Source organism: Prinia subflava, chromosome 3 (assembly GCF_021018805.1).
Source record: "Prinia subflava isolate CZ2003 ecotype Zambia chromosome 3, Cam_Psub_1.2, whole genome shotgun sequence".
Taxonomy (NCBI): Eukaryota; Metazoa; Chordata; class Aves; order Passeriformes; family Cisticolidae; genus Prinia; species Prinia subflava.
The window spans coordinates 105555782-105575890 of NC_086249.1; the positions used below are offsets into that span (position 1 = coordinate 105555782).

The 20109-nt window shown below is 45.9% G+C and overlaps 1 protein-coding gene across 1 annotated transcript in view; it reads right to left on the reverse strand.

Moving 5' to 3' along the window:
- The window catches only part of SIM2 (SIM bHLH transcription factor 2), a 58908-nt gene that overhangs the window by 4860 nt on the left and 33939 nt on the right, over positions 1 to 20109 (reverse strand). The window contains exons 6-10 of the mRNA XM_063393217.1: positions 17752 to 17951; positions 14287 to 14393; positions 7678 to 7825; positions 6399 to 6567; positions 5213 to 5621 (exon numbers count right to left, since the gene is read on the reverse strand). Of these exons, the coding sequence (XP_063249287.1) occupies positions 5213 to 5621; positions 6399 to 6567; positions 7678 to 7825; positions 14287 to 14393; positions 17752 to 17951 (1033 nt within the window). The remainder of the gene's footprint in view (positions 1 to 5212; positions 5622 to 6398; positions 6568 to 7677; positions 7826 to 14286; positions 14394 to 17751; positions 17952 to 20109) is intronic.

Sequence of the window (20109 nt, forward strand, 5' to 3'; positions counted from 1 at the left end):
AGGAAGCAGAAATAGCTCAGTTATACCTTTTTATTTTTTATATGCAGAGCTCCATTAATTTCAGAGGGAGTTGCACTACGTAATTAACACCAGAGTTTAAACAGGAATCTGGTTCAAATTTCTTCTTCGCCCTCCTAAAAACAATAACCTTTCACGTTATTCTGTCCCATTTCTATGGATATATTTTGTCACAAGAAGTGGAAGCTGAAGGAAGCTGAGTTCTCACCAGCTGGGGGAAAATGGCCCTTTCACAAATCCAACAAGGGTTCAGCCACGTGCTTGAGAACATCTTGAGATTTTCACTGGTGGACTTCAGATTTTAACTCCACATTTGGTGTTTTTATTGTGAAATAAATACAGATGCTGAGAGCTACTGAGATATAAATAATATGGTTTAATAATCAGGTGTTCTGGGTTTAAGGTGGCCACCTTGAAGAGGGATGGATTTGTCCTCCTGCAGTTTGGAATATTTTCCCTTTATGGCTCTTCTTGAATCTCTGAACCAAATACTGTCCTTTTCCATTTTTAGAGCCCAAGAGAACTTGGGAGAAGCTGAGGCATCACAGCCACCAATTGGCCTCTGCCTCGTCACCTTTAATTGTGTGATCTCCAATCCTCCTGGGCTATTGGGCTGTAAATCACAGAATCACCAAACTTTGGGTTGGAAGGGGCCTTGAAGCCCACCCAGAGCCACCCCTGCCGTGTCAGGGACACCTCCCACTGTCCCAGGCTGCTCCAAGCCCCAATGTCCTGAATCCTGGGCACTGCCAGGGATCCAGGGGCAGCCCCAGCTGCTCTGGGCACCCTGTGCCAGGGCCTGCCCGCCCTCTGAGCAGGAGATTTCTTCCCAAACTCTAATCTGACCCTGCCCTCTGGCAGTTTAAAACCATTCCCCCTTGTCCTGACACTTTCTGCTCCTATAAAAAGTCCCTCTCCCTCCCTTTTATCAGGCAAGGCAAAGATAGAACAGGTGTTAATACAACCCCTGCCCATGAAAAGATATTTTTCAGGTTATCTGAGTCTGTGCTTGTCCTGCTCTGAGCCCTGATTTCAAATCACCCAAGGCATGGGCTGATTGTTCTCCATTATTCTCCCTCCAAAAACAAAGGTGAGACAAAATGATCTCCCAGACCTTGGTCTCCAGGGGAATTCCCTTTGCAAAACGTCATTTCTTTCTTCCAGTAGGCACTGGCTCAACTTGGGGAGTTTTTTTCACAGATTTTCTCAGTCCTTTTCCTCATTTCCTGAGTTTTGGCACAAAGCTGCACACAGGTAGTTCAGAAGGGCCAACAGCACCACTGAGTGACCAGCAGGCCCACAGCAGCAATCTCAAGGGTAAAAAAGGAGATTTCTGACTAAGAATGCAGTCGCCTTCACTGAAACGATTTTTTTCTTTTTAAATTTGATGACTGGGCCAGCTGGGAAAAAGTGGAAGAAGCTTCAAAACCAGATCCCGCAGCAGAAACATCTGATCTGCAGGCAGCCGTATCTGCTACGTGCTTCTTCAGAGCTTTGATGGCTTGGCACGATCGTCCTCCAATCTCTGATCTCTCCAAAAGGAGCAATTTTCCATGGAGAAGAACGCCTCTGGCCCACGGCGCTTTTGGCAGGCGCTGCCGTGGATGTGATGTGGAATCGCCCGCGCGTCCAAGCCGGCTGCCAGATGTCAGCCTTGGCTTTGCCTTTGGATCGAAGATGGTGATGCTAAGCAGATCCTCCCTGCTTTGAAGCTCCCTGGCTGTCAGTTCTCCAGAGAGCCACTGGAAAAAAGCAGCTCTTGACAACCTCGGGGGGGTCGGATGCGAAAAAACGTCGCTTCCGAAGGTTCGGAATTCGGCAAAAAGTGCAACAGCGCTGACCCTGCTTGAGGAGGGGACAAGGCAGCAAAAAGTGGATGGAAATCCTGTCTAGAGGGGAAGATCTCTTTTCTTTTCCCTTTTGCCGTGATCTCTCACCAGGCCTGAGCTTGACCTTATTTTTTTCCTCCTAAATAATGCAACGCAAAATGCTTTTGCAGAGAATTAATTGCAGCAAGCCACTTTCATCAAGTCCCCGATAAATATCCATAATAAATATCCATAATAAATGTCCATAATAAATATCCATAAGAAATGTCCATAAGAAATATCCATTAAAACGCACCAAAATGCTGAAAAGAGAACCCACACCTCCCAGCTGAAGCACAAAACCTTCAGCAGCAGCAGAACCAGAAATAAGAATTGCTGTTTTTGCAGCTCCATTTTCCTCCTGACAAGGAAATGGTGGTGTGGGATGAGATTGCAAAAGAGCAGCAGTTCCCTGCAGGTTTTTTTATTGAGTTTTGGGGGTTTTTACCCCATTCCTGTAGATTTACTGGGGATAGGCAGGATTTATTTCAGTCTTTATCCTTATCCTCAAAAGATGTTGGGTTTGGGGGTGGGGAGGGTTTGTGGGGTTTTTCATTGGGGTGGTTTTTTGGGGGTTGGGTTTTGTTGGGTTTTTTGTTTGTTCATTTTGTTTGTTTTTTGGTTTTGGGTTGGGTTTTTTTGTTGTTTTGTTTTTTGGTTTTTGGTTTTTGTTTGGTTTTGATTTTGGTTTTTTGATTGTTTGGCTGGTTAGTTGTTTTTTCTTTTTTTTTCCCCCACACCAGCTTCAGAAAGAACAAAACCATTTCCTATTTTTGGGCTTAAACTCCTCCTTTTCCCCCACAGTGCACAGGAGCAACCAAAGGAAGCAGCAAATGAGAGGAGCACAAGCTGAGGGAAAGGGTTTAACCTGCTCTAGGCTGTGAGAAGAGCTTCACTCCTGCTCATTTTCAACCTAACCACAGAAAAGTGAAATAAAATTCTGCTGGCAGTGAGGTGAGGTCCATCATGGACGAGGTCAAACCATCCTGTGAAGGACAAAACCCCAGGCAGAAATTATTTGTTCCTCAGTGGGAAGCACATTTGATGCCTGATTCCATCTTCTGTCTGATGCAGCAAGCTCAGCTTTGAATGTCTTTATATTTTAATATCTTTCTATTTTAATATTCCCTTTGGATCTTGGATATCTACACACATAAGTGAATAAATATTTGATTCTGGTACCCAAGAGCCTACCTGGAGACCACCTAAATTTTTTTTTGTTTTAAATTTCCACTACTGCTTCCTCCATCCCAAGAAAGGAGGGTTTCCATCTGACTGCACAGCAGTACCTCAGTACTCATCTGTGATTTTTAATTAATGAAAGTTAATGATATATGCAGAGGGATGTGGATAGAATCCAAGGATTGGCTCTGGATTGGAAAGTGAAGAACTGGAGTGCTGCTTAAAGGAGTTTAATGAAGGCTTTCCTGGGAGTTCTGTAGCAGCTGATCTGAATTCTGCACTTGTTGATGTTCTCTGACAATTTCAGCTACACCTTAAATCACAAGACAACTCCTACATTTAATAAAAATGAATATTATAATGAATAAAATTAATTAATAATTTATAATAAAATTAATAATGAATAAACTCAGATCTGGTGGGGTTTTATAATTTTTGCCCATTTTTGTGACAGGTTTATGTATAATCCTCCCAGTTACTGCAAGTAAAGCAGGGAAGCAGGGGGGAAACCCAGGCCAGCCAAGGCTGTTCTTGCTAAAATCAGCAGCAACCCGAAATCTCAGCAGAACTTCTGAGGCTCGTTCATGAAAGCAGTTAAATTCAGAGTGGTGTTTGACTTGAAGGGGAAGCTGGGTCAGGGGAGTAATTAATGCTATTAATTGAGTTAAAGATACTTGACACCATCCCAAAATACCCCAAATTGCCAGAGCCTGGTTTGTCCAAATATTTTTGTTGCTTTAGCTGGTTAACATTGTTCCTTGCCCATCACAACTTGATTCAGTTTCGTTTTTGAGCTGGGGCAGCTGTGAGATCAGGAGTGTTTAAAATGAGAGATAAAATCTCTGCCATAACCACTGCAGCGAGCCCTGTTCTGGTTGAACACAGAGGAAATAAATGAGTTGGACAAGATGATCCCCAGAAGTCCCTTCCAGCCCTACTTGTGCTGTGATTCTGTGGTTAGAGGGTATTTCGGGCATCTTTACATTTGGTCGTTTTATAATTTTTCAAGGTTATTTCTTACAGGTTTCAGAGAAGTCAATGTTTTTCTTCAAAGATTTTTCACCCCTGACCATCTGCACAGTGAAATAATGCAGGTGATGGGAGACATTGCCAAATTCAGAATTATTATCAAGTACAGCAGAATTATTACTCTGTAAGGTAAAGACATTCAGAGTGGTTTCCTGCTGAGAAAGGACAACCTTCACTTTTTATGGGAAGAACACGTGGTGTTTATTTAAATTTCTGTGTTAAAATTATCAAAAATTATTGTGGAGGTGAAGCTTCAATCTGACTTCAGCCATGGCTTACCTGAGAAATTCCACTTAAGTAATTCTGAGAATGTAAAACATGAGGGTGAACTGTGCCAGTATTGAAGGAGGAGGTGTCACTGAGCTGCTGTAAAAGTGATTTTGGTGAGTGCATTTTTCAACTGAAGCTTTGATAATATTCCCAATCCAGTGCTGATGGAAATGGGAAGAAGGAACATGGGAATATCAAAAAGATAATGATTGATTGTTGATTATAATACCATGATATACACTTCACTGCCTCTGATTTTTTGTGCTTCCTAAACTGATACCTTAGGATTTCAGTTTTTATATGTTTCAAATCTTGTACTGCATTAGTGCATAACTCCAAACTCCATATAAAATGTTAGTTACTGTCTTCACATTTTGGTCAGACAGAACAATTCCTCTCTAGGCCTGAAATCCAAGGGCACCCTACAGCCTCAGGCCCTGAAAAGGAGAAACAAAAGGGAATTGGGGCAGCAAACTGGGGGAATGTGACTTCATTACCTGAAGCTGTAATTGGAGGATTAACCCCTCCAAACTTTTAATTGTCTGAAAAACTCGGGACCATTTTCCACCTTGGGTGTAGCCCCAGAGGCTTCTGAAGGCCTTTCATAAATACCCACTCTTATTCTCTTAATCTTGTCTCTGCTCTAGGCAGCCACTCTAAGGCATCAAAACCACCTGAGAGTGGATCATCAGTGGATCAGGATCATTAAATGGATCATGGAATGGTTTGGGTTGGAAGGACCTTAAAGATCATCCCATTCCGACCGATTTTTCAACCCGTGAACGCAAATCCTTCCCGGCCACCGCGCGGCCCGGCGTTTTCTCTTGGCTCAAAGCTTCACCCACCTTCATAACTCTGTGCCAGGTTGTGCCTGATGATGTTCACGGGCTGCTCGGGGTGGTTTTTGGAGGGTGACTGGCTGCTGGGGACCAGGGGGTTGGCGTAGTGCCACTGGCACTCGCCGTTGCTCTGCAGCGCGCCCAGGAAGAACCGCGCCACCTCGCAGGGGGCCCCTTGGGCCTGCCCGAATTTCGCAGGCAGCATTTGCTTCTTGCCCCCGAAGACGTGGGAGTCCACAGGGAAGTGTCCATAGTGGTAGGAGAAGGGCAGGCTGTAGGGAGGGGCGTACAGGAGCTCGCTGCTCTCTGAATGGAAGTTCTGTTCCTGAAGGGCGGCGGCGCTGGCGGCGGGGCTGGAGCGCCAGCTCCCCACCTGGCTGCATTCCAGTTTGTCTGCTTGGAACGAGCTGTATTGCTGGGGGGAAGAGGGGGAAAAGGGCAGGGGAAGAGAGTTAAAGGAGGAATTTCCAAAGGAAAGCACAGAACATGTCAGACAGGCACCCAGAGCTGGGCCTCGCTGGCTCAAGGGACGGACTGAGCGGTGCAGTTCCGTCCCTTGAAGTTCCTCTCTTCACAACTTTGCCTTCACATGGGAACAAAATTCCTGCTTTGGTTTGATAATTTTGGCAGTTCAGTTTTACAGAATCCCAGGATTAAGGCTGGCAAAGCCCTCCCAGCCCAGGCAGTGCCAGCTGTGCCCCAGGCCCACCTTGTCCCCAGCCCAGAGCACTCAGGGCCACCTCCAGGTGACACCTGCAGGGATGGGCACTCCAAAGCTCCCTGGGCAGCTCTTTCCAAAGCCTGAGCTCCCTTCCCAGGAAGAATTTCCTCCTGACATCAAGAACTCCACACACCAACAGTAAATGACACACACTTCTCACCAGCACAATTTTTCACAGAATTCCAAGCACAGGATTTTCTTCTTTTTGTGAAGAAAGGACATCAGGGTTTAAGTGCTTCACACACTCCATATCCCAAAGGTTTTACATCACCTGCCAGAGCTGCTTAGTGCAACCTGTACTTTCCACCCCAAGGAAAAAAAGGGTCTAATTTTATCCTGATTTATGAGGGCTTTCCTGGGGTAGAAAGCTCTATAGTCTGTTTTATTGTAAATTCACTCCTGGATTATCTCTACGCTGTCCCAAGCACTCTGTGAGAACAACTGGTCAGTAAATATTGCTGGAAAATTTACCTGTGGTGGGTAAGGCGTTGTTCTGAGCTTTGCCTTCATTTTATTACTTTTGGGTTTTACTATTTTCCTTGTTTCCTGCGAGGTAGGTACTGAGTTTCTGCATGAAAACTGAGATTTGGAAATGGTAACCTGGTCCAGTGACAACTGAAGTTCCTTGTACTCAATATCTCTGCAAAAGAACAGCCCAGTAAATGAAAAACACAGAAAAATCCTGTAAAAATACATACTAGTGTTCATTCAAAGGCTTGAATTTTCACTCTTCCAAGATTTTCACTGAGTCTGGGGATGTCAGGAGGCAGAAAATCTTATGGGGTGACCTCATTCCCACGCAAGTCTATTAAAAATCCCACTGGGAATCACATAACCACCTTTGGATGAAGTGTCTCAGAGTGAGGGTCTCTCTGAGCCTGAGCTGTATCATCTTCCCTCAGCCATCCCTGGCTCCCTGTGGTTTGGAATCATGGAAGGACAGAGATCAATCAGTCTGTCTCCTGCTCACTCAGGAATTGGTCTCTGCCCTGGTTCTCACAATCAGCCCTGAGAAAAGGAAAGGAGCAGCGTCCCTCCCCTGTCAGCAGCGTGTGCTTGTGACTGAACCACACAAGCTGCAAGGCTGGTTTTGATCAAAAAAATCACAGGATACTCAACTTTGGAAGAGATCTTCCAGCTCACCCAGTCCCAGCAGCACCCAGCCCCACCAGCATCCCCCAAACCCTGTCCCCAAGGGCCACCTCCAGACTCCTCCTGAGCACTCCCACAGACAGTGACTGCAAACCTCCCTGGGCAGCTCAGCCCAAGGCCTGACCAGTCTCTCAAAGGAAAAAAACCCTTCTAATCTCCAGTCTGAACCTGTCCTAACTAAATTAAGGCCATTTCCTCTCCTCCTTTCCCTTGGGAAGAGGCAGCAGAGCCCGACCCACCTCACTGCCCCTCCTGTCAGGGACTTGTGCAGAGCAGTGAGGTCCCCCTGAGCCTCCTTTTCTCCAGGCTCAGCCCCTTCCCAGCTCCCTCAGGAATTCTCCAGCCCTTCCCAGCTCCCTCACGAGATGTTTTCCAGATCCTTCCCCAACTCCATTACCCTTCCCTGGACAAGATGAACATTTCCATAATAAAGATAATAATTAACACAACAATGTTTTCTCTCAGCCAAAGAGACGGCATCACACAGAGAAAGCTGCAACACGACACAGAGACACACAGGCAAGGGAAACCTGCCAGATTTAATCATTAATGAGTCAATCAGTGGTAACAGGTAATGGTACAAAGTATTTGGACTTACGTAAGGACATAATTGACACTCACTATGCAGTGAGGCCGTGACGAACGGCTGTTGTGCACGATGGTGGCGTAGCTCTGCACCCACACCCAGCCTCCCTGCTTGGACAGCAGCCGGTAGTACTTGGTGGTCACTTGGCCTTTCACCAGCACTGTGAACACATGGAAAAAGAAAAATTAAAAAAAAAAAAAAATCCACAGTTTTTCGGACTCACCACCACTTCCTGGAGAGGTTTGTTGGCAAGGGAAGAGCTTTTCTCCCTCGTGGAATCACAGAAATCACAGAATTCACAGAATTCACAGAATTCACAGAGTCACTGGGATGGAAGAGACCTCCAAGATCATTGAGTCCAACCCAGCCCCAACACCTCAACTAAACCCCAGCACCAAGTGCCACATCCAGGCTTTCCTTAAACACATCCAGGGGTGGTGACTCCACCATTAATGAGGCTGGAAAAGACCTTTGAGATTATTGAGTCCAACCTATGTCCTCACAGCCTCCTTCCTCTTCCTCCCAATAAACTTTAAATAACCCCCTGCAAAATTATCTATCCTGCCCCTTTCCATAGATTCATAACATCACATTATTATTTATAAAAATTTTGAAGTCTCCTAAGCTTTGTCTTCCTTCTTCTCTGGGTTACCTGGGGTCACATTCTTCACAAACACTGCTTTAAAATTTTTAGCTGCGAAACAAAAATTTGTCAAGGCAGCAAAAGTATTTTGAACTGGACGCAATTCTTTTGAAAGAAGGAGAGGAAATGGCCTCAAATTGCACCAGGGGAGGCTCAGCCTGGAGATTGGGAAAGGAAATTTCCCTGGCAGAGTGGTCAGGCCTTGGGCTGAGCTGCCCAGGGAGGTTTGCAGTCACTGTCTGTGGGAGTGCTCAGGAGGAGTCTGGAGGTGGCCCTTGGGGACAGGGTTTGGGGTGAGGACTGCATCATCCTGAAGGTCTCTTCCAGCCCTGAGGATCCTGTTGCGTGTGAAATGCAACATTCTGTGATCCTGAGGGTTTTTTTCTAGATTATTTGGAAGCACTTGTCTCATGGCTTGACAGATGATCATGTGTTTCACTATGTATTTTATTCTGTGATGGTTTTTAATCTCTGTAATCATGAAGGTTGATTTAAAAGTGCAAAATTAAAAAAAACTCTTTTGTTATGAAGCACCCAAACAAAGACAAGGGCAGAGAGGGGAATCAGATATCTGATAAATTCACCAGCCATGTAATCCTCCCTGAGCTATTTTGGATCCTCTGTGAACAAGGATGTTTTGGCAGGAGTTTGTGCTGTAACAGGAGTTGTGCAGCATCTCTAAATATTTAATCCAGCCACAAATATTTCTGGTTCAATGCCAGGCCTTTATCTCAGGATTCACTACAAGATAATGCCCAGCCTTTGAAGCTGGTTCTTCTCTTGTGTGGCCTTGGATCATTCCTCTGGGAAACTCCATCCTCTTACTCTCCTAAATATCTATTTATTGGAAATTAAGGAATCATGGACTGAGCCTGCTGCACAAATTGTGTTCAAAAACAGTGGGCAATGGCAGAAATTCCTGTACATAAATATGACTAAGAAATGGAATCTAAACCAGCTCTCTGTCAGTTTAAAACCATTCCCCTTGTCCTGTCATTTTTTTGCCTGTATAAAAAGTCCCTCTCCCTCCTTTTCATCCCTTTCCTTGTGGTACTGGAAGATTCAGTGAGGTCTCCCCAAAGTCTGGAGCATGTGGGCCACCCCTCCGAGCTGCTTCCTCTGCTACCCACTGCACATCCCAACATATTTAAACTTCCCTTCAAATCCAGTTTATCTCCCAAAGAAAATCAGGCTCTTACAAAATTGGCAGGTCTTTCTGGAAGCGGCAATTCTTCCATTTTAGGGAGAGGTGCCTGTGTGCTCAGAAGGCAACAAAATGAACACCTAAAACTCTCTGCAGCTCTGATCCCTGCTCTGGGACAGGGACAGCAGCAGGGAGCGCCTGCAGCTGGCCCAGCAGGGATTGGGGTTGGATTTTAGGGCAAGGCTCTTCCCCAGAGGTGCTGGCACTGCCCAGGCTCCCCAGGGAATGGGCACGGCCCCGAGGCTGCCACAGTTCCAGGAGCCTTTGGGATGCCAGGGTGGGATTGTTGGGGGGTCTGGGCAGGGACAGGAGCTGAGCTCCATGATCCTGTGGGTCCCTCACAGTTCAGGACATTCCATGATTCCATCATCCTGCAGGATATTCAAAACCCCACCCTCCACATCACCAAGGCACTGCTCTTTGGGGTTTCCAGTCTCTCCTAGAAATCAGCTTTTTGCCTCATTCTTGCTGGGGTTCTTTCCACTCCCACATTTCTACATGGAACTCTTTGTGGGATGCAGGTCACTGGGTCATAAAAACATCATGAGTGTGTTTATATATAATATATAATGTATATATATATATGTAATGTGATCTATATAATGTAATATATATGTAATCTATAATATAAACCAAGAAAATATAAAGACATTTGTATTTTTAAGTGCAATTTATCACAGCAAGTTGAAAGTCTTGGAGTGGCTACTCAAAGTTCTGTTCTAAAAATATTAATGATTCTCTATGCTATGGGTTTACTATTTCTTAGTGTTCTATAATTGTAGATGGTGCTCTGTAGTTGTGCTGCCCCATCCCTGGTAGTGCCCAAGACCAGGCTGGACAGGGCTTGGAGCAACCTGGGATAGTGGAAGGTGTCCCTGCCCATGGAGGGGGTGGAATGAGGTGATCCCTTCCAACCCAAACCATTCTGTGATTTTATGATTTGATGATTTACTCTAAAATCCAAATGGCCCCATTCCAGGAAATGATCTTTACATTTTAGCACAGGCCATGTAACAGGTAATTTTTGGGATGTGGTCTGGGCTTTTCAGAACTAGCTCTTTGTGCTGGTTTAATGAGCACATTTTCCTTGAGTTCCAAATGCTTTGCTACACTCAGTCTTCCAAAAGAGAAATTAATGCTGTCATGGATCACTAACTATAACAAACTTCTTCCGTGTGCTTTGGGACTAGTTTTGGCTTTCCTCCTCCCTCACTGATTTGTTTTTAAATCCCTGTTTTAGCTCTGCAGTTCAGACAGTGTTTGAAAAGATGTGAAAACCACTGAGGGCCGCAGTGTTCAGCTTTCCTTCTTAATTATAAGGATTACCCAGTGTTTCTCTGGGGATGGGGGAGGACTCGGTGTCTCCTGCTTTTTTGGCAATCTGGGGGAAGCCTGACCTTGGCTGAGGGACAGTAACTGAGGCAGGGAGTGAGCTCAGCTTCCATCTGGCTCTGGCCTCTGTTTGATGCTGAAAAGGAAACCTCAGGAATGGCAGTGAGGCAAATCCACCACGCAGACAATGTGTGCAGGCTCAGGCTCCTTGGTGGCCCCTGCTGCAGCCCAGGGGGAGGATTCCGTGGCTTTAGCCCTGGATGTGCCCTGTGCCCCTGGGTGTTCCAGGGCTGTGGCTCGCTCCTGGTTTCTCAGAAAAGCTGGAAAAGGCTCTGGGCTGATTTAAAAGGCTCCACCAGGCTCCCGGGTGTGTGGCTGGGAGTTCCCAGCCTCCACTGAGGGATACCACTCCAAGAAATTGGATTTCTTGGTTCCACACTGGCAGCAGATCCTGTTTTAGCTGCCCTGGCCCGGCTGGCAAGGCATGGTGCCCAGCAGATTCTTTTTTCTTCTCTTTTGACCTCTTAAAATCTGGTGCTGCTCTGCCAGAAGGTTTGAGGGCTGGCAAAGGTGAGGCAGACCCCACAGCAGAGATGCTGGAACTGTGCTTTCCTATAAAATAACCCTATAAATAAAAGAACCCTATAAAGTCCCTAGGGTGACTTCCAGGGAACAAGAGAAGGGTTTGGTGGGGCCACCAGGCACAGAGACCTGAATCCTGTTCAGGTTCCCATGGGAAGAGCAGGGATGTTGCAACACGTGGGATGCCCAAAATGCCCCTGCCAACGGTACAAATGAAGGGATTTCTCTGAGGGCACCAGGATATTTTGTCTGTGCTGGAACTCTGTCCTGTCCTTTAGAATGCAGGATCCTTGGGCAGGGCCCCCTTGTTTGTGTGGCCACATTTCAGGGCAAACACTGTGCATGAAAGGGGCTCCAGAAATAAATAACACGGCTTCAAACGCCACAAGGATTTTCCTGGAGCTGGAAGCCAATCAAATGTTTCAAGCAGGAAACTCTCTTTGCTGCCAGCACACCTGAGGCAAATATCCACATCTACATTTCCCTCCTAGCTCCATGTTCCTGTTCTAGCCCCCCTAACTTGTTCCCCTCACTGTTTCCTTTGTTTTATTCTCTGTGCTGCCTCACTCTGAGTTCAGCTCCTTCAGGTCTTCAGCTTGGGATTTTTTTTTCCCTCTCAAAAAAAGCAAATGGTTATCCTAGTTTAGGGTTGCTTGTATTTTTCCCCCCACCCTTAATACCCTTATTAGGTGTAAGATGTTTCTCTTTGGATTTCTGCATCAGGTGACACTTCATCATCAGATTGCTTTATAGAATGGTACAGCAAACCTGCCAGCCTCTCACTGCTCGTGTTCCTGAGACATTTGCTGATGGATGCTGGGGGAGCTCTCACAGTGCTCCCCAGAGGGACTCTGTGCACTTTACATCTGGTTTAATAATTCCCATTACTTGGTATTCCAACCATGACCCTGCACTCTTCCCACTGCTGCCCAAGCATTACTCATTATTTTGTGCTTCTTGGGATTTATCTGCTTTCATAAATTCCTCTGCATGGCTCGCATTTTTCTTCTGGTTTTAAAGTTTACAGTAATTTATCTTTAATCTACAGGACTGCTCTTGGTATCCTATTTAGCTGAGGGTTTTTTTTTCCTCGTGGAAGGATGTGGTGGGTAATTCAGTGAACATGATTTGTCTCTTCATTTAAAACTCCTGTCGTACATGGATCAAACTGGCAGCCACAGAATTATCCATCCTGCTGCTCTGAAGAGGAAAACTGTTTTCCAGAGGTGACTGTGGCTGTGCTGGTTGCTGAAGGTGTTTCAAACAGCCTGGTGGAAATTCTGAGTTTATTCTGAACAGGTCAACAGTCACATCCACATGCAGATGTCCCCACTACAGAGAGAGTGTCCCTGACAGGACATTCCATGTGCCCTGGTCGAAAAAAATCTTTCTTTTTTGCAGTTCTCAGCTGCCCAGAGTGTTTTGGTAAATCTGAACTCTCTGTAAAGATCAGCTTTTGCTTTCCCAGGTGTAGCACACCCCACCACGGGTGGAATTCAGCACCTGGAATTTCAGCTTGGACTTGCCAAACACAGCTACAGCCTCCTTGATTTTCCAGATCCTCATGAGCAGCACACATTTAGAGAAGAAGGAAGCCTAAAAGAAGGATTTGACTCTGGCTGCTTCCAGCCTACAGGAGCAATCTGGAAAAAAAATTCCCTGACATTGGTTTTTGGATGTCATCTTTGCCTCGTATGGGTTGCGGCAAACGGAGCCAAATCCAGAGTTCAGCCATTCCCTCAATTTGCTTTTCAAATTAATGTGCTACTGAATGAACTCCTTCCCAGATCCAGATGTTTGAAGATATGATTAGTGACTCTGTTAGAAGATGGGAAATTATTAAATGTGTCATTTTTTTTCCGTGACAGTCCGTTCTCCGAACCTCATCCACATGCTACTAATGAATGTCCCTCCAAGGAGTTTTTGGGATTGCATTCCCTTCAAACACAGGATGGTTATTACTAACATATTTCAGAGGAATGCAGGGCTGCTGCACAGTTTTTGTTTTAACAGCAGAGGCTAGCGAAGTTCAGATTTTCCTCTCTCATTTACTTGCTTTTTTTGGTTTTCTTTTCCTTCAAGAAATCACCATCCAGAATCACTGCCAAATATTCAAAATAGCCTGGATCCCCTAAAGATAAAACTGGCCAGATAAGTAGATTTTGGTGTTGGCTTTTTTTTTAATTTTCAGAAGCCCAGCATGTTGAGCATCCAGCTTATTTACACAATGAATGGTTTCCTTAAGTGATAGCCAAGAACTTTTGAAAATCTGTCTCCGGCCAAGATTTGGAAAGGATTTTTTCTGCTTTCCAGCATGACGCTTGTTGTCTGCAAAAATTCTCACTGTACTCAGTGCATTTCATAGAATCACAGAATGGGTTGGGTGGGAAGGGACCTTAAAGATGATCCCAGTGCCACCCCTGCCATGGCAGGGACACCTCCCACTGTCCCAGGCTGCTCCAGCCCCAGTGTCCAGCCTGGCCTTGGGCACTGCCAGGGATGCAGGGGCAGCCACAGCTGCTCTGGGCACCCTGTGCCAGGGCCTGCCCACCCTGCCAGGGAACAATTCCTGATTCCCAAGAGCCCATCCAGCCCTGCCCTCTGGCACTGGGAGCCATTCCCTGGCTCCTGTCCCTGCAGCCCTTGGCAATTGTCTCTCTGCATCTTTCCTGGGGCTCCTTCAGGCCCTGCAAGGCCACCCTGAGCTCAGCCCAGAGCTTCTCCTGCCCAGGCTGAGCAATGCCAGCTGTGCCAGCCTTTCCTGCCAGCAGAGCTGCTCCAGCCCTCTGCTCATCCTGGAGCCTCCCCTGGGCTCTCTCAGCTCCCCAGGCCCCCCCTGTGCCCCAGCCCAGGCACTCACACAGGTGGTGAGCGTATCGCAGGTGGAAAACGTCACAGCCGTGGACGTGGTGGTAGAGGGTTTTCTCTATCAGATCCTGGGGTTCATATCCAGTTAATTCCGTGACCCTGGGAAAGGGAAAAAAAAAACAACCCTGCAATAAACAAAATCTCTAGGAATATTCGGTTTCATTAACCCAACATTTGATTGTGCCAACAAATCAGTGCCTGCAAGCTGCGGGGCGAAATGTTGGTTTTGGAAGGAGAAACCTCACCTTTACAAGAAAAGAAACCCTTTCAGCACAGCCAAAGCAAGGTGCAGCTTTGCCCTGGTACACCCAGGCAGGAAAAAGAGCTCTTTTACTGATTTCCACCTTGGGCTTTTGCCACTGCCATGCAGGATCCTTTGCACAAAGTTCCACTCGAGGAACTGCTGCTCATGAAACAATCAAACCTCTCTTGTGGGCTGCTGACACATTTTCATTTGCTTTTGCAAAGCTACCAGTGTGGAAGGTGTGTTGGGCCACGTGTGATCATGGCCTGGGAATAAATCCAGGCTGGTGCCTAACAGGAGAAAAAAGCAGGAGCTTATTCCAGCTGAGAACGTGGAAAGACAAGGAGGTGTGAAGACCACAGGGGGAGGAAAGCTGAGGCAAGACTTCCAGAGGAAAAAAATCCCAGAAGCAGAAGAATGGAACGAATTCAAAACAGCAGCATCTCTGCAGATGTTAAAGAATCAAATGCAGAGATCAGGCTCAAAAGGTCAAAACTCATGTTTCAAATGGATTATTTTTTATTTAGTTGAGGAAAAAAAATCCTTAAAGTACAATGTGCCACTCAGCCAAACTGTGGCTTGTTTACCCAGGGTTGTTGGGGGGATTGTGATGTCCTGGGCTTTCTTTGCCTAAAAAAGGCAGGACAGGAAGGAATGCCCACATTAGCAAGGGACACAGGCCCTGAGCAGGTGAGTGGCAGTAAAATTGTCCCTGCTGAGGATCTACTCCTGCAGCAGCAGATGCAGCTGCACATTTTAATTCCAGGAGTTTTACCCAGGACCAGCTCTAGCCTAGGCCTGTGGACTGAAACGTTTGTCAAAGCTGGAGTGTCCTTGGAGGTTGTCCTCCAGTTTAGATGGAAGGAATCCAGTTTAAATGTCCTAAACCTCTTCATGAACTGAGCCAGGATGGTCAGGACATGGCCTTCAAAAGGATGTTCCTGGTCTGAACTTCACCACTGGTGAGGATGCACAGCACCAGGGATAACACAGGAGTGTCCACAGAAATGGACAGGGGGTCTCCAACAACACCTGTCATTGTGGGATTGCAGATAATGTACTTTTTGATTTTTTAAAAAAATTCTGTGACTATTGTGCATGTTCTGTACTCATTCCCTGCCTCTAACCAGCACAGTGGACCCCACAGAGGCTGCTCTGCTTGAGAGAGCTGAGGGCTCGGATTCTTCTGAAGGACAACAACATTAAACTGCCTTTGAATGGATGCTTGTGTTTCTCCTCTGCAGTGTGTGCTCATCCCACACCCTCACTGAAGCCAACAGGGATCACAAAATGCTGCTGGAAGATCTTGCTCAGGTTTCAATTCTCCCTCTGACTTCAGTGCACTGAAAACCAGGGTGGCAGCTGCACCCTGCTCCTTTGGGGAGCAGACACAGCCCGTGCAAACCCAACCAAGGCACCCCAAACCCCAGCCAGGGCTTCATCTGCCCAAAGGCTCAGCCTCACTTGGGAGCTGGTGACAAAAAACCCATCATTGACAGATCCTAGGACATCCCAAAATTTGGAAAAGCTTGGCTCTGGAAACGAACTCAGCTGTTTTATTTCTGTAATATCAAACCAATCCCTCAACCAGCCTGGGTGCTCCAGGTGTGCTGTGCAGGTGACAGGACACACGGAGGCAGAGCTTGCCCCACTGAGCAGTTCTGGTCCCTTGAGGTCTTCAAAGTCTTCTTAATCCCCCTGGCAACGAATGCACCACAAAAATCAGAGTGAGCAGCTCCCTTTGGAGGGAAGGGACTGTCTTCTCCTTCCTGTGACCTCAGTGAATGAACTCCTGGGTGGTTTATGTTGTGTCAGGTGTCCAGAAAGGGATTTTGAGCTGCTCCTTCCCACGGCTTTCATGCTGTCTGCTCTGACTGTTACATCTCAAGATCCATCCCCTTCTATGGAAGCCAGAACCAAGCCTGAAACCAGCTTTTTCTAACTCCTAATATGTTCTGAGCAAATACAGTTTGGTTTGCTCAGCTGGGAGAGCAACAGGCTTTGGAGGAGCTGAATTCCCCTGCCTGTCCCGTGTGTGGATGACACCCATCTGCTCCTCGGTAAACACAGCTCTGGGTCCTCCCCTGCCCCTGTCAACACCTCTGCTTGTTCTGTGGCCTTTGAAGACACTTCTGTCTCCAGGCAGTTCCTCCCAGGCACATCATTTCCTCTCCCCCACATGCAAGGACGTGTTGCTGCAGCCCTCGTGCTCCTTTTGTAGCCGCGGCACGAAGCGACGCGTGCCAAAAAAAATGAGGAAGGGCTCCAGAAACAAGGAGTTCTTTGTGTCCCAGCAGCTGATGGAGCCACTGTCTCCTGGGCTGGGCATGGAGAAAAGGCTCTTCTTGCATGGTTGCCCTCCATTCTCTTGGATACAGAGGTTTTGTCACACATTCACTGCATGAATGTATTGCCTGCAAATGCAGCCCGCCAGGGAAATGTGGGACACACAGGAAAGGATCTCTGAAGAATGATCATCTTGTCAATGCTTTGTGTGTTTGGGATTTTCCCTTCAAGGTCTCCTGGACTGCACTGGGCAGGGCATGGTGTCCTAGAATGTACCTGCTCCAAACCCAGAGAAATGAGCTCCAGTTCTGGTTCTGTGCTCATCTGAGCTCCATCAGCTGAAAGGGAGGCAGGGCTCTCCTTCCTCAGCTGTTTTCCCCAGAATTTTGTTTGAGAAGGTCCTGGTTTTGTGTGTAGTAGCCAATGGAACGAATTTCCATTCTAACCACCCCTTTATTAGAGTTGGTTTCATGGTTAAAGCATCACATTAAAGGCAGAACTCTCTTTCCTTACTGCTCTCTCAAAAGCTTTCTGGATGACCCCAGCCAGTTGTTTGATCTCAGTATTCCATTTTTGGAATTGATTTTTTGAGGCTTTTTGGCACACCCTCATTCCTTTTTCTGGCTTTGTATGATAACATTTGTGTCCTTTTGGGCAAAAAAAAAAAAAAGATCACGGCTCCTGTGACCAATCCTCCCAGCAAGAAGCTTTTAGCTGACCCTAAAAGTGCAGGAAACTCCACGTTAAATTGGACAGGCTCTTATTTCTTGGCATTCCAGACAAAGTCTGGTCTATGCAGCTGCCTGCAAGGCTTTGGAGACTCTGAGTTCCAGATCTATTTTGGACCTGCTTGGTTTTTTCCCCCGGATGTTTTGACCCGTCCGGGAGGAGCAAACCCTCGGGGCTGGGGATGAAAGAGCTGCTCACCTGGAATCGAGGAATATCAGTTTTAAGTCCAAACTGGCCCTGAACATAAACATGTTGCTGTGGAGCTTGATCTCGGTGATTGCACTGGGAGGCAAAGACTGGCCCACGGCCACCAGCCCCACGATCTGGTAGCAGGAGTCGTACAGGGACATATCCAGCATGTACTGACGGATCTTCAGGTAGCCACTGCAGTGGATCACCTGGAAAAAGGGGGAAAACACCCTCAGGATCCCATGGAAAAGCCCCAGATCTGCTGCCCACCCGATGCCAGGGTCTCTGTATGGGGCTGGAACAAAACAATAGAACCAATGTGGTTAAAACAACGTTCTGCCCTTTATTCCCGAAATGGCTGGTTTTATACAGAGAGTTTACAGTTGCATTTCTATGGGCATTCAGCATGAGAAAGAATCAAACAATCTGAGCTTAAGGCAGCCACTGTGTTTCTATTCTAACTATTCTAACACCTTAACTTAAATTCTAACTGCACCACAGGTTTATCTACTTCTACATGGGCCCAAATCTGAGGTCCAGTTTGGGATAGCTCAACCTTCATTCCATAACACGTCCTGCTCCTGCTACACCCACCCAGTCTCAGTGAGCTGATAAAGACACGTTCCCCCATCAGATTAAATTCTGGGCTTGATTGCAGTTAATTGGTAAATAGAGATTAAGGCTCGGTAAGTGCAGTTTTGTGTTTGCTGACAGCGTGATTAATCCAGTATTGAAGCACCTCCTCTCTGGGGACTGCCTAATTGCTTTCTAATTAATACTTTAAGCTCCTTGACACAGACTTCTTGTAGATGCAGCCAGAATTCCTGTTCATTGATAAAGAAAATCTGGAAGCTGCTTTTTTTAAACGCCCATCTCTCTCCCACACACAGTGTTGGGGGTTACATTTTAAAGAGTTATTATTCTGATGTAAATAAAGGCACATTAAAAAAGGCACATTAAAAAAGGCACATCAATACCCAGTGGGTATTGATGCATCATAACACAATAAAAACCAACTTTATGGGAATTAAATTTATGCAAAATAAATTAACATTTACGCAAATGCACAAGAAATGAGTTTTAAATTCTCTGCTTAAGATCAGACTGTTTTTTTGTTTTGACACATTATCAAGCCCAAGGTTCAGATCTCAGATTTCGGGATCCCTGTGTACAATTGCTGTTCACAGAGGTGATTATGACAGTGTTAGACTGTAAAAATTCAGTGTCAGCTAAAGGTGAGGGGGAAATGTAACCCAGGGACCATTCCAGGCCAGAAGATTTATTTAGTGATGTCCTGGTGTTCAGAAATCATCGGTGCCCCTGCCAATTTGCTGGTCCAAGCAACAAGAACATCACATCCTTTAGCTGAATTTCTCTGTTTGTTTGGCTTTTAACTGTGTCCTGTGGAAAGGAATGAATTTTCAGTGTATTTGGTGCCTTAAACAACCTACCAAACATCACCTGGGAATAGGCTCCTCCTGCTTAACCCTCCTCCTCTCCAGTGACTGAAATGTTTAGCAAAAGCACTGTGAGGAGATCTCTCAGCAGATCTCAATTCCCCCATCACTTGGTCCATGAGTTTTTTCCGTGCTTCAGCTAATGAGGTGATTCCTCAAAAATTAAGTCCTGACTTTCAGCAAAGTCAAATGGAATAAATTTAGGCCAACGTCTCTCCAGGCGAAAGAATCCTTTGACTTTCACTGTGCAAACTTTTAATAGTGAGCCAAAGACAGTGGTGCCTCTGATTAACAGTGATAATTGGGAATTAAAAAACCCCAAACCCCCAAAGCCTCCCTGGTGGAGGCAGAGTGAGCCTGGGCAGCTCAAAGAGCAGCAAAAGCAAAGCTGAAAATAAAAACTGCCTGTAAGGCTGAAAATAAAAGCTACCTGTAAGGCTGAAAATAAAAACTACCTGCACATCTGTAAATAAAATCTACTGTAAAGCTGAAAATAAAAACTACCTGTAAAGCTGATAATGAAAACTACCTGCACATCTGAAAATAAAAACTACCTGTAAAGCTGAAAATAAAAACTACCTGTAAAGCTGAAAATAAAAAATACTGCAAATCTGAAAATAAAAACTACCTGTAAGGCTGAAAATAAAAGCTGCCTGTAAAGCTGAAAATAAAAACTGCCTGTAAGTCTGAAAATAAAAACTACCTATAAAGCTGAAAATGAAAACTACCTGTAAAGCTGAAAATAAAAGCTACCTGCACATCTGTAAATAAAAATTACTGCAAATCAGAAAACAAAAACTACTGCAAATCTGAAAATAAAAACTGACTGTAAGGCTAAAAATACAAACTACCTGCACATCTGTAAATAAAAACTACTGTAAAGCTGAAAATAAAAACTACCTGTAAAGCT